General features: G+C 41.4%; 2 protein-coding genes across 14 annotated transcripts in view; one reads left to right on the plus strand and one right to left on the minus strand.

The window, feature by feature from the left end:
- Positions 1-14,911, minus strand: part of LOC125686442 (uncharacterized) — a 161,036-nt gene that overhangs the window by 68,906 nt on the left and 77,219 nt on the right. The gene's annotated exons all lie outside the window — the stretch shown is intronic.
- LOC125686409 (ras GTPase-activating protein 1-like) overlaps positions 2,839-14,911 on the plus strand; it is a 259,593-nt gene continuing 247,520 nt past the window's right edge. For all 13 annotated transcript variants that reach the window (XR_007373789.1, XR_007373787.1, XR_007373788.1 and 10 more), the window contains exon 1: positions 2,839-3,556. Coding sequence is in view for 10 of the 13 variants with exons in the window: in XM_048930352.1 (XP_048786309.1) it covers positions 3,111-3,556 (446 nt within the window). In the remaining 3 variants the exon portion in view is untranslated. The remainder of the gene's footprint in view (positions 3,557-14,911) is intronic.

Here is a 14,911-nt window from a genome sequence, read left to right on the forward strand (position 1 = left end):
CATTAGTATAAGGCCTTCAGCTTTTTTGGACACTCTTTCTCTCATTGTATTTGATTTATTAGCTTCAATTCTAATTATATTGTATTATAGTGTGTTATCTTACATTCTGATACCATATTTAGTAAATTAGTTTGTTTCTCCTCAGATTGTTGCCACTGTTTTTAACTATTTAGGTTCCCCTCTTTCCCCTTTCTGGAGGCGTTGATCTGTAGAAGATCTCCCTCTGTCCCGCTATTCGCAGAACTGGACCAAACCAGCCCATAAACTGTCGACAACTGCCTTCAGAGCTCCCTTCCAACTCTGAGGATTTTATGATTCTATATACTGAAAATGTATTTTGGAAAGGAATTGTGGTTTTTCCTTTAATTGAAATGTTTGCAAAAAATAGGGAAACCTATTAACAGCATAATTTTTTTCCTTTTCTCTTTTCCAGTGAGATATTTTCCATTTTCTTGTTCAAATGGATAGCATTGATCCTTTGTAATATTTAAAATTGTTTATTTTAAAAATCTGGAAACTTTTGTCATATATATATAATCCTTAATTCATTAAGCAATAATAGTTTGCTTACCAAAATCAGATCCTCACCTTTACTTTTTTCTCCTGAATAAACCAATGTTGTACTGGCTTTTTCAACAAGAAGAAGCTTGCTGATTTATATTAATAGCAAATAAGCACTTACATTCCTACCAAGGTTTAGACAACCACTTTCATGCAAATGAAAGGGAGGGGAGTGACAAGTTCATTAAACTGATTTTATATGTACGTATAGGAATATCATTTCTACATAAGTAACAAGATTGTGCTAAAATAATTTCATTTAATCTGTGAGGGAAGGCAAACAACAGTATGCTGTATCTATGGGAAAGATTGTGAAGACAATAAGCTACAAGATTATTTGAGATTACATATATAATACTGAAACATAGTAATGCAGTAATCAAAGTCAGAAGAGAGTACCGTAGAAGATGCAACTTAAAGAGAAAAACAGCAGGGTATAAATGTGTTAGAATCATCTAAACTGACATTGAGCTGCTGGAGCGGGTCCAGAGGAGGGCCACAAAGATGATCAGGGGGCTGGAGCACCTCCCCTACGAGGGCAGGATGAGAGGGGTGGGGATCTTCAGCTTGGAGAAGAGAAGGCTGCGGGAAAAGCTTATAGCAGCCTGCCAGTGCCTGAAGGGGCCTACATGAAAGCTGGGGAGGGACTTTTTAGAAGAGCATGTAGTGACAGAAGGGGAAATGGTTTTAAACTGTCAGAAGGTAGATTTAGACTAGATATTAGGAAGAAGTTCTTTTACTGTGAGGGTGGTGAGACACTGGAACAGGTTGCCCAGCAAGGTTGTGGATGTCCCCTACTCTAGAGGTGTTCAAAGCCAGGCTGGATGGGGTAGTGAGCAACCTGGTCTGGTGGGAGGTATCCCTGCCTACAGCAGGGGAGTTGGATCTAGATGATATTAAAGGTCCCTTCCAACCTAAACCATTCTATGAAGACTTAAGCCTGATTCTGCTTTCACTGACATCGGCACAAATACAGTATAATTGCACTGATATTAGGGGGTGTAACTAGAAGTAATTTTTGCTTTTAGAAGTCAAGATATGAAACTTCATTTCAGCACATAAAAAGGTACTGGCTAAAAAGCTGTGAAAGTGGTAGTATTAGTTTCTGTTAGCAGCCACAGGAGAAATTCACTTAATGTGTTTGGGTAATAAAAAGCTTTGAACAACTGAATGTTTAGATGCTTTCCGGGAACTTGAGACAAGTAAACCCACTGAAGTTAGTAGAATTATTAATGAAAAAAATAACCTTGGGTGTGAGAGTTAATGGGCTCAAATAATAATTAAAAAAATGCTACAATTTCAGGAATGTGCAGATTAAATACATTTTTAGTAGCAATATAGTTGCAACTCTTACAAGATAAATATTATTTATAATATTAATCTTTATTTTTTATAATAATAGTATTTATCTTGTAAAAAATAATCCTGTGGAACTTGCTCACCTCCCCTAACACAATCTGCCGGTGTGCCACACTTGCAGCATCCACACTGCAGTACCTCGCTAGACTGTTTTGTTTTTTTTTTTTTCCTTCAATTAAGCTGAGACAACCCATGGGCCACCTTGCTTTCCCTACAGCACTATGTGTGAATTTCCTGATTCATGCTTTGGTAGTCTAAAAGTCTCTCACAGTTGTTCTAAACTTTGACACTGTAACTCTAGCAAAAGAGGAAATTTTGGCACAATCCAGGAAGATCTACCTTTTTCCATTTGTTTGCTGTGAAAATATTATTTTTTTCCACAATAGTGAAGAGGGGGAAATAAGTGATACAAGTTGTAATTTGTTTAGATAACAGAAAGGGCTGTGTCTCTGGACCTAGGAGATAAGGAAGCTCTGTTGAATCTTTGTACCAAGGAAATAGGTTCTGCTTGGAATCAGTTACTGAATATGTAACATACAGATGCAGAAGTTTCCCAGAGGTAACACAAGAAACGTATATAAGCTGTAGATCTTTTGTGCAAGACATACATGATAGGAGGAGCTAACCCCCATGCATCCAGAGGTGATAATAAAGAATGCCTGCTTTCTAACACTCCAACTTGAGTCTTAAGAATTTCCTGATCTACCGATTTACGGTATAATGAGGTAGGTCCTTATACTTCACTCTTGTCCCTGCGTCCTTCACGTCCCGCAGGCAAGAGCCGAAAATCTGTCCCCTACAACCGAGCACTCCACGAGCTGCCCCGCATGCGCAGCGTGCCCTAGTGAGCGCGCAAGTGCAGCTTGCCCATCTACTCTTTCCTGTCGCCTAGCTTCCTCCCTCTTCCTTGCTCCACCTATACCGTCATGCGCGCTCTTTGGCTCCCGAGAGGAGTAGGGTCAGAGTGTGAAATTATATCTTTTATAGGGGGACGAGGCAGTAGGGTTGTGGTTTTGTTGATCAGACTTGAATGTTCAGACGAATCTTGTTCAGAGCCAGTCTCTGTCGGGGAAACGCTCCCCTTCTCTTGGCTCCGCTCCCCACAGACGTGGGAGGAAGTCTGAGATTCTTTGTCACCACCTCTTCGGCGGCGGGGGGGAGGGGGTTAGGACGGGGCGAGGCTCAGCAGCATGATGGCGGCCGAGCGTGAGGAAGAGGTTTCGGTTACCTCTGCTAGGATAGCGGGAGCCTTCGGCGGAGCTGAGCTGGGGCGCTACTCCGTCCTATGTCGGAGCAAGGAACTGGTGTCACAGGGCCACTTACTGGCGGGCTCTGGTGGGGACAACCCAGGCGCTGGCGGTCCGGCTTTGTGCTCGACCCTTGAGCTTCTGGAGCTCAGCTCAGGGCCTGCTCCTCTGGCGTCTGGAAGCAGCAGTGCCGTGACGACTGGACAGGGACTGAAGGTAACCGGAGGGACGTTTCCTGAGCCTGGTACCGTCCCTTTCTCTCTGCTGCCGTCACAGCCACCTTCCTTGGCGGGGGTGCTGGGGACTGTGGAGGAAAGCGACTCACTGGATGGGCCGGAGTACGAAGAGGAGGAGGTGGCCATCCCGCTCAACGCTCCCCCAACGAACCAGTGAGTAGTAACTCTGTGGTGCCCTGCCGGGCGCCCATCACACCTGGGCGCTTTCCCCGAGTGTGAGAGCAAAGCAGCGGGATCCTATCTTTTTCCACTTGAAAGTATGTGCCAAAGTTCTGTGGAAGTCTTGTAGAAGTTTTGTGCCCTCCCCTCGCTCTGATTGTGGAATTTAGACAGGAGAGTTTTGTGTGTAAGAAGTACCAAACCTTGGAGGATGGCTTCAGACATAGTTTTTCATTTTAGATTAATTTGTGGCCTGGCTCAGCTTTGTTTCAGGATCCTGTTTGACTTGTGTATGCAGCAGGCTCCACAGAAAGTCAGTCCTGCTTATTTGTTGCTTTGAAGCGTGTCCCATTCATCTGTTGGCTACGTACTGTTTTATCAACTGGCAGTGGGTGAATGTGGGTGTAATAGATGTGTGCCTATATCTTGAGGAGCTATTGCCTGCCCTCTTTGCTCTAAGCTAGAGCAGTAACAATATAGAATGTACAATTTAAAGGTGACACTCTGCAACTAACTGGAGTCAGCTTCAGTAAAGATTGATTTACGCTAGTTAACTTTTTTTAGCGTTTAATACTAATACAACAAATAACCAAAAGGAATGAGCTGTCCTGAATGTGATTTAACTATCTTTTCCAATCTCTGGAAGCATGGTAATCTTTTTCGGAAGAGTAATAAACTTTAATTTTTAAAAGATAAACTAGCTGAAATGCTATCTACAGTTAAAAAAAGATTTCTTATACTGCATAATCATTTTATATTGTGAGTTTTTTTTAACAAAGAAAATTAAATTTTAGCTTTCTCATTTCAGATAAAAAACAATGTAGTATACTTGTTTTGGGTCTTTGTTTTTCTTTTAAATTCAAGCAGCCTTGAAACAAATTTCATAGCATGATAACTGTTTTATATATTTTAAAGTATTAGTATAGAGAGGATATTTTTGTAAGTAATGCCTGACTTTGTTGCTTTGCTTCTCAGTTAAATTCTTAGAATTTGTTTTTAAGTAGACAATGTTTGAATAGAAGAAGGAGTTGGAAAAAACCCCTAAACTTTCATCAAAGTTTGTCTTATACTTATCTTTTCATTAGGTTAATTAGCATTCCTCATGTGCTGTTATCATAAAGAAACTTGCACTAGGGGCATGGCAGTTCTGTGTCTATATTTTGCAAAATAAAAGATCAGGAATTATTATATAGACTTGATGTAATTAGTGAATACTGTAAACATAGCCTTAGCTAGCTAAATATAGCAAGTCTACATGTTTACATTAAAATGTTGCAAGGCTTGTATTGGAGCAGAGAATAACCCTCAAGCAAGAACCTTATTTCCCTAAATAAAACATTGATATTTAGAAAGAAATTATTGTTGAAGATATAGTAACTGTAGTGGATAATTTAGGGTTTTGAGATAAACTTCAGGTTTCATTTTAAATTCCTATAGCTCCAGTGTCAGAGTTAACTTATACATTATTTCAGGTATTTCCATGATTTCAGAAACCATTGCAATTGTAAGGAGGGCATAAACTGTAAGTGGAATAGTTATTTATGAATGATCACCTATTCTGTACAAAATAATTGTTACTGCTTCCACAAATGTGAGTAGATTTTGTTGTCAGAATATTGTCTTATAATTCACATGATAGCTCTCAGCCTTTTCTCATAGGAGAAATGTGCCAGTCCCTTGATCATCTTTTTGGCCCTGTGCTGGACTCTCTTTTCATATGCCCATGTCTCATCTGTAATGAGCAGCCCAGAATTGGGCACAGGACTCCAGGTGTAGCCTCACCAGACCTGAGTAGTGGGAAAAAGGGTCATCTCCCTTGACCTGCTGGTGACACTTTCTAATGCAGCCTGGGATATTTCTTGCTGCCTTTCCTGCAAGGGGATGTTGCTGGCTCACGCTCAACAAAGGGTCCATCAAGACCCTTAGGTCCTTTTCTGCCAGGCTGCTTTCTAGCTGGGTGCCCCCCAGCATGTACTGATACCTTGGGGTTATTTCTCCCTGATGTGTGGAAATCAAACCCTATAGCCTGTAAGGATAGATAGATATAGAGAAGGTATGTTTTATTGGCTATTGCACAAAAGCCCTGGTGCAAGGGGGATAATTCTATCCTATGTGTATGTTTGGTGGCCCTGCTAGGCAGGGGGGTTGGAACTACATGATCCTTGGGGTCCCTTCCAACCCGGGTGATTCTGTGATCTGTGAATTCCTTCAAGCTTGCATACCATCTAGAAAAATGGTGCTACAGATATAGGGCGATGATATAGTGGGAATGGTGCTACAGATATAATGGGATGAAGATTTGTTGTCTTCTTCGCGAAGGCATCTGACCTTTTTCCACTGTAAACTTCTGACCAAAAAGGGGGGCACCCCCCCAAACTGGTTTCCTCTTGCCCTGTGGAAATCTCATCACCTCCCTGCCAGATGTCTCTGGGCAGTTCTCAAACCTTATCAGCATGGCCTTCATCCCCCTCGCTGTTCCAGACCCAGTGTCTGCCATCCCTTATTTTTCTAACAAGCTCTACATTCCTGCTTCTATAAACTATCTCTAACTATCCCCCTCTACCCCCTATTCTCAGTTACTGTGAAACCTTCTCCTTGCTCTTTACTTTCACTTATGGGGCCCCTTTTCACCTTTCACTCCCCAGATGCAGGACTTGGCACTACTGTTGTTGAACTGCGTGAGGGTTCTGTCAGCTCCTAGTTTTGTGTTATCAGCAAACTTGCCAAGGGTACGCTCTGCCCTCATCTAGATTGTTAATGAAGATGTTGAACAGAACTGGACCCAGTATTGACTTCTAGGGTATTTTGTTAGTGAATAGCCTATTTACTGAAATGTTACTTGAAGTAGTCTGGGCAATATCTATTAGCAAAAACTTTAAAGAAAAGTACAAGAAAACCTAAGGTAGGTAAAGAGTATTTTATTTTCTATGTAGATAATTTTCCTCTTCTGTTGTAAAAGGTCAAGAATTTGTTTTGTATTTAATTCTAAGGTAGCTAATAGTGTTGTTTAAATAATTGTCAGCGATTTACAGGGTGGTTTGGCCTGGTTCCATGACTAGCAGAGGGATTTGTGAATCCACGCCTCCAGAAAGGGGAAACAGGGGACCCTAAATAATCCAAAAACAGCAGCAACAATCTGAGGAGAAACAAACAATTTACTAAATATGGTATCGGAATGCAAGATAACACACCATAACACAACGTTATTAGAATTGAAGCCAATAAAACAAATATAATGAGAGAGAGTGTCTGAGAACTGAAGGCCTTACCATAACGCTGAAGTGAGATTTGCAGTCAGGTTGAGCAGCAGGGAGGAGAGCCTGACTTTGGAAAAGAGGGATGTCAGGTGACCTACCAAGGCCTTATATCTGTTCCCCCTGAGCAGAAATGATAACAGAACAGTGAACGGTCTTCTGGGGAATGTAGTAGTTGTTCTCTTCCAGGACAGGTACCCAGACCTGGTAACTCTTTAACTCCCAGTGCTCTACATGATGTTATGATGTGGAATACTGACAACCAAACGTCATAAAACCATTACAATAATAACTTTTTAATGTGTACCTTTTATAGAGTTTTATTAATTATTGTATAGAAACCAATGTTTGCTAGAGCACTCGTACCCAGTCAGTGTTTTGATATGTTAGTCCAGTTCTTACAATGATTTGGATTCTAATTTAATCTTCAGTTTTCAATATTTTCAAGCAGCTTCTTGTGACCAGTTTCACACAGAATCATTTTTCATTAAAGATTAGTTGTTTCATTTTGTTAAAACTGAAATTTTAATAGTTCACTCTTCAATGGGTTTCTGGTTTATATATGTATAGTTTTTTTTCTGTTTTGTTTTTTGAAATAGTTTCCAGGTACTAAGGTTAAGGATGTGTTTAGTATTAGCCAACACTTGATAATTGGCTCAGGCATCTATGGTGTTTATGTGTAATTTGTGTAAAGTTTTTTCTTAAAAATATATATTTACATCTACCTGTTTTTTTTTTCTGTAGAATTATGCATATGTATATACGTGTTCACCCATATGTAATATATCCCCAAAGGATATTCTGTGGCTTACTCATTGGGTTTTGTTTGGTTAATTTACATGTAAAGCTTATATATAGAGATATGGAAAAATAAATAAATTGATTTATGATTCTTCTGAAATTGCATAAACTTCTCTGTCTGTTAGTAGAATAAATAACATTGGAGAGTTAGGAAAATATTCAAGCTTGAATCTTGCAATATTTGCTTAGTCCAGAAGACTGAAGAATGACTTATGTTGTTTTGTGAAAACTACAGCCAATTTTCTACACCATTTCCTTACTTTTTTTTCTTACACAGATTTCTGAACTTTCTGAGCATCTGTGGAGAATTTGTTTTTTTTTTTTTTTTTTTTTTTTTTTTTTGTTTCTTGGCAAATAGATGCTAGAGAAATGCCATTCTTTCCAAAAGGAGAATGTAATAAATAACCTCTGTAGTAATCATCTCATTCTATGTTCAAGTCCAGAAACTGTCTTTTTATACCAATGCAGAAACAATAGAATTGTTAGGTTGCAAGTCATTCCAAACAAGCATGAGTTGACTAGTTTATATTGCATTTGTTTTTACACATGTAGTTCTTTTCTTAGTTGTACTGTATTGGGTTTATGTGATGAGGCTTTGGAAAGGGGTGACTTCATGGATGGCTTCTGTGAGAATGTTGCCAAAAACTTAGTGAGCATGTACTCCTGAAACATGCTTACAACATATATTTAGAGATGACATTGTCAGGTGGAATATTTCCACAAATCAAGCACACCTTCTGCTCATGCAAGTTCTTTTATACATACACCATTACATTATTCCACCTTGTTAATATAGAAGAAATGCCTACTACATATTCATAAAGTTAAGTAAGCATGATACTCCAATTCCTTTTTGGCTGCTTTCCCCAATCATCTGCACTTGCAGGGAGTTGTATGGGGGTCTTGCATGACCCCTGGTGGTTACTTGGGGAATGCTTCCCTTTTTTCCCTTATTTGGTCATGGCTCATCTAGGGATGTTGTTATTCCTGTTTTGCACTGATGGTTTCTCAGTTCCAAGACCAAAGAGGAGGAGGAGATATATCCTGGACTAGACACTTTTGCTGACATGCAATATTCCTCTTCAGGGATTGTTGGCAGTTATCCAAGCATCAGCTATTGAAATAAACTTGTGGTGCTTAACAGAAGCATATATATGTTCTTTCCCATACCTGATATCAAGAAGAGACCAGAAGCTGCTCCATATTAGGTAAGAGCCAGTTCCAGTTGGCTCCAAAAAGGGACCTGCCCATGCAGGAGCAGGCTCCTGGCAGGAACTGCAGCCTACGGAGAAGAGCCTGTACTGGAGCAGTTCTTGAAGAACTGCATCCTGTAGGAAGGACCCACATTTGAGAAGGGGAAGAGTGTGAGGAGGAAGAAACAGCAGAGATGAAGTGTTATGAACTGACCCCAACCGCCATTCTCAGAGTTGGAGGGAGGAGATGGAAGAGTTGGGAAGTAAGGAATGAAGTTAAACTTGGGTAGGAGGGATGGGAGTGTGAGGAAGGTGTCTTTAGTTTTATTTTCAGTTCTCACTGCCTTATTGTTATCAACTGGCAATAAATTAAATTGATCTCCCTGAAGCAGAATCTATTTTGCCCATGGCAGTAATTGGTGAGTGATCTCCCTACCCTTATTTCATTCTAATTTTCCCCTTGTCTTGCTGAAGAGTGTTAGTGTGTGGCTTGATGGGTAGCCAAGGTTAACCCACCACATCTCATGATTCTTTTGCATCACAATATTAAATTAGGTGCATATATGAATTGTACATAGATAATTTCACAATGCATGCATAGCTTCAGTAAATAAATTCTGTAATGTGTGAAAGGTAAGAAGATGGGGATAGTTAGGGTGTCTCCTAGTTCTCCATTCTTCTGGATTTTGTTGAAGCTGCCATGTACAGCAAAGGTGACCAGTGAAATACATGTAGCATTTGATGGACATTCCTACTTGCTGTGATTTGTTTGAAATAGATTGAAATAGATAGATTTTCAGCAATTATCAACATCTTCATTTTTAAGTTGATGAAAAGCATTGTTTCCCGTCAATGGTTTCCTGTTCCATTCCATCCTCTTGGGCCTATTTTGTTCGGAAGTAAAAATTGCAACGTATTGTAAAACCAAAATGCTTTAGTAGAACAGCCAAACTTTAGAATGTTTGATTTTCCCATTTGTAATAAGAAAACCTGCAAATAAAAGGATTTGGTTGATCCACATGTGTGTTTCCATAAATGGTAGCAACTGTCTCATTGCTGATAGTAAATCCATCTGATACCTCGTTGTTAACAGCCCGTCTCTCACAAACGTTGTAGTACTTAAGTGGACAGGTGTTGGAAATAATCCAAGTAATTTTTGTCAGGATGGTATCTGATAAAAAGCAGATTTTATTCACGATTGCAGTGGTGGGTGTCCTGCAAGTAGGAGCCCACCTATGGACACATGACAGCCTTTATACCCTGTTTTCTCCCCCTTGCCTCCCCCCTCCCCTGTTTCCCCAATGGCTGGGTACTCCAGGTTCACAATCTTATCAGGAGGTTTACATTTGCTATTTACTTGTTAATTTATTTGTTATCTGGTGCCAGTCAGTGGTCATCCTGTTGTTTCCAAGATGTCTCTGTGCTCTCCTTGTCCTATTGATATGGTGATTTTCTTTAAAGTCATCATCGTTAAACAAAGAGCACTGGGGGATGATGTCAGGCCTTCCCAATGTCTCTTCAGGCCCTTCCTCGGGCATGCCATGGCTTGTTCTCCGGTTTGCTCTCGTGCAGGATATTCTTGCAGTGTGTATGACAAAATATACATCTATACACCTATGTACAGAGTGTGCATTCTTGGGAAGGCTCATCTAGAGGATAAGTGATGTAAACTTATCAGAGATCTTCCCCAAGTTAAGTAGAAGGACTCCCAAAAGGAACTATGAGAGCGGAGATCATGAAATAAAAATATTATACAATTCTAATGCAGAAACAACATTTGATTCCCGCAACTCTCCCCTCTTTCTTTTTTATACATTGTTGATTTCTGCAATTCTTAAGGTTCACTTTTATAGACATCTCCCTCGTCTTCACTTTCCTTATCTCCCATCTCCTCTAATACCATAATTTTATCCAAATATAATAGCTCCATTAGTGTTTGCTTCAATAGTGCTGTCTCTATCAATCACTCTACTAGTCCCCTCACAAAGGGCATAACACAGCAACCAGTGGCCATCAAGGCTCCTGCTGCTACTATCAAAGAAGTAGATGTGGAGACAGTCACCCCTTTCCATTCACCAAACCAGGACTCCAACCATCCAGTGACAGAAGTATCTATTCCTGATTTTTCTGCCACTTCATTGACAAGGGTGGTACCAAGCCCTTGCAATGCCTTCGTTATGATGTCATCCAGAGCTGTGTTATTGGGATGAAGGTGCAACAACGGGTACCCAGCGTTACATATACACTCTTTTATCATATCTTAGGAGATCCTGTTTTCTCAGGCCACCCTACTTGTGGCATCTAACTGTCCTGCAATTCTCTTTATTGCACTCTTTGTATAATTTGTAAATCTCCATTGATTATAACAGATGTAGTTAACCCAATCTACATTCTTGTTGATCATCACCCACCAGGACAGTGACTCAAACCCTGCAACAGTTTGATTTCTTGCCTTAAAATCGTCGGGGACAACAAGAAGAGAAAAGTTTAAATCCTTAGCTTGCCCACATACCAAACAATACTGATATGTAATGATGTTTGCCACAAGAGATACATAAGTATTTACATCAAATGCTGCACTCATCAAATCAGCATTTCTAACAGTTACAAGAGCCCACATTTCTGTCCTTAGATTCACAATTTTAAGGGTCCAGCTGATTTCAGTTCTCATTGTGTTCGATGGACCTTCTTAACTCTAGTATGATGTACCCACAATGCTTTCACTGTTGTGTGGGATGTTAGCAGCACCTGGAACAGACCTACCCAGCTTGGTTCCAGGGGCGAATCTTAAAGAGATTTGTTATGCACATATTATCGAGCCATATCAAGGCCTTGGGCTCTAGTTCCTAGAACCAGTTTCTCTATTTCTCAAAGCTATTCCTGTAGACTTATCACATGCTCAGTTAGTATTTTGCTCCCTACTTGGGTAGAAATCCCCTTTTGTACAACATAGGCCTTCTGTACAGTATTTTGAAAGGACTTAACCCTTCTTTGGCTGTAGGTTTTGTACTGGTACTAAGGAGAGCCAAAGGCAACAACTATGATCAGGATAGTCCAGCTTCCTGGCCCAGTTTTACAACCTGTGATTTAATTAGATAGTTCATCTTTTCCCCCTGACCACTCACCTGTGGTCTGTGTGCTATGTGCAATTGCCAATTTATTCCCAATGCTTGCTGACCTGTTGGACAATCTCTGCAATAAAAAGAGTTCCCTGGTTGAAGGGTATTGTTGCAGGACACCTAAACCTTGGAAGAATCTCCTGCAAAAGTACCTTGCTTACTTCCTTGGCTCTATTGGTCCTGCAAGGGAATGCTTCTGGTCACCCTGAAAGGGTATTGGTTAGAACTAGCATATATCAAAACCCTCATTTTTCCTGGCACTTCAAAAATCAATTTGCGATTGTTGTCCTGGAAGGTTCCCTTTCCAACAAGCCCCACTTGTACCCTGTTCCTGGTACTAGGATTGTACAGTTACTTTCTGGTGTCTGTACCCCCCCCCATGTTTCATTATGTTCCCTTAGTATTTTATAGAATTTGGTTCTAACGGGCACAGCAGTGTGTCCACCTGGGTATGCACCCATCTGTCAGCTTGCTCTCTTCCCTTCATTCATTAGATTCCTATCCTTTCTAGAGTACCTTATAGGTTCTGACTAAGGTTCAGGTATTTCAAGTTTACCATCGGGAATTAAAGCCATTCTCCAATTTATTTTCCTTCAGCTGCCTGTTTTGCCACCTGATCCACCATCATATTTCCAGTTTCCTGTACAGTGTCACTCTTCTGATGTCCTTTACAATGTATAACAGCCATGATGTTCTTTGGTAGATTTACATCATGCTGAATTTGTTTTCCTTGTGTGTAAGCAATCCTTGCTCTTTCCAGATGGCACCATGAGTGAGTACCACCCCAAAAGCATATTTAGCATCCGTCCATATATTTAAGGTTCTTGTCAAGGCAATTATCTCAGCCTTCTGAGTGGAAGTCCCCACAGGTAGTGGTTTTGCTTCAATTACCTTGTCAGTAGCAGTTACTGCATGTCCTGCCTTACGGTTTCCTTGTCTTCACAAAACTGCTTCCGTCGATGAATCCAGGACTCCTCAGCATCGTCCAACAGTTCCTCCTTTAGGTCTGACCAACTTGCACAGACAGTCTCCATGCAGTTGCTCACTGCTGGCTTGGAGGCAGCTCTGCATTGGCGTTCTGGGTGTTCAGCAAATTGCTTCCTTTTCTTTGATCAGTTGTGCTTTCTGCTGAGAAACTTAATAGCCATTTAAATCAAGAAATTCAGCAAGCTCACAGTCCATTGTACACAGTCCTTTGTTACTGTAGCATCCACGTACTGCAGTAAAGTTCCATTGTGAGATGGCAAATCCAAATCTCAGGCTCATGAGTTGACCAGTTCTCAAAATTCATTGGTCTGTTCTCACAACCCTGGGTAACACAGTGCAGGCTGGGTGAAAATAGTTGTATGGAGAGGTTTGCCCTTTCCATAAGCTGAAAGGATACAAACTGCTTTTTCCAACATGTTCTTTATGTATACTACAGGGACCTTATCTCCCTCTACATTATTTAGGGAGTTGGATTGGGTAGGACCATGGCAATTGGTAGATCCTCGAGTGTTGACCAACCAGGTGGCTTTTGCCAAATGTTTCCCCAATGCTTAAATGATCCTCCACCCACTGCTTTCAACATGGTTTTTCACAAACCCATTGTGGTGTTAGATTTTTCCAGAAGTTGATGCATGATACGGGTTATGATAAATCCACTCAATGCCATGATCTATGCTCCAAGTATTTACATGAGAATTTTTGAAATGAGTCCCATTATCTGACGCAATTCTTTCTGGGGTGCCATGTCTCCACAGGACTTGTTTCTCGAGACCCAGTATGGTGTTTCGGGTGGTAGCATGGGGTACTGCAAATGTTTCAAGCCACCCAGTGGTTGCCTCCACCATAGTAAGCACATAACACCACTGTGAGATTGTGGCAAGGTGATATAATCAGCCTGCCATGCCTCCCATATTTATACTTTTGCCATCGCCCTTCCTGCCAGAGAGGTTTCATCCTCTTGGCTTGTTTAATTGTGGCGTATGGGTCACAGTCATGAATCACCTGTGCAATAGCATCCACAGTTAAGTCCACCCCTCGGTCTCTAGCCCATTTGTATGTTGCATCTCTCCCTTGATGACCTGAGGTCTCATGGGCCCACCGAGCCAGAAATAATTCACCCTTGTTCTGCCAGTCCAGGTGTATTTGAGCCACCTCAATTTTGGCAGCTTGAACTACCTGATTGTTATTTTGCTGTTTTTCAGTAGCCTGACTGTTGGGCACATGAGCATCTACATGACACACCTTTATGACCATATCTTTTATTTGGCAGCAATGTCTTTCCACAGTTCAGCAGCCCAAATAGGTTTACCCCTTCTTTGCCAGTTATCACAGAATCACAGAATTGTAGGGGTTGGAAGGGAGCTCCAGAGATCATCGAGTCCAACCCCCCTGCCAAAGCAGGTTCCCTACACCAGGTTGCACAGGTCGGCATCCAGGCAGGTCTTGAACATCTCCAGAGAAGGAGACTCCACCACCTCCCTGGGCAGCCTATTCCAGCGCTCCGTCACCTCACTGGAAAGAAGTTCCTTTGCACATTTGTGCGGAACTTCCTATGCTGCAGTTTCCGGCCATTTCCCCTTGTCCTGTCTCCACTCACCACTGAAAAGAGTCCGGCCTCGCCATTCTGCCCCCTCACACCTTAGATACTTACAGATCTGGATCAGGTCCCCTCTCAGTCTTCTTTTCTCAAGGCAGAACAGACCCAGTTCACTCAGCCTTTCTTCATAGGAGAGATGCTCCAGGCCCTTCACCATCTTTGTGGCCCTCTACTGGACTCTTTCCAAGAGATCCCTGTCTTTTTTGTACTGGGGAGCCCAGAACTGGACGCAGTACTCCAGATGAGGTCTTATCAGGGGAGAGTAGAGGGGGAGGATCACCTCCCTTGACCTGCTAGCCACACTCTTTTTAATGCATCCCAGAATGCCATTGGCCCTCTTGGCCACAAGGGCACACTGCTGGCTCATGGCCAACCTGTCGTCCACCAGGACACCCAGG

The sequence above is a fragment of the Lagopus muta genome, chromosome W, assembly GCF_023343835.1.
Source record: "Lagopus muta isolate bLagMut1 chromosome W, bLagMut1 primary, whole genome shotgun sequence".
NCBI classification, from domain to species: domain Eukaryota; kingdom Metazoa; phylum Chordata; class Aves; order Galliformes; family Phasianidae; genus Lagopus; species Lagopus muta.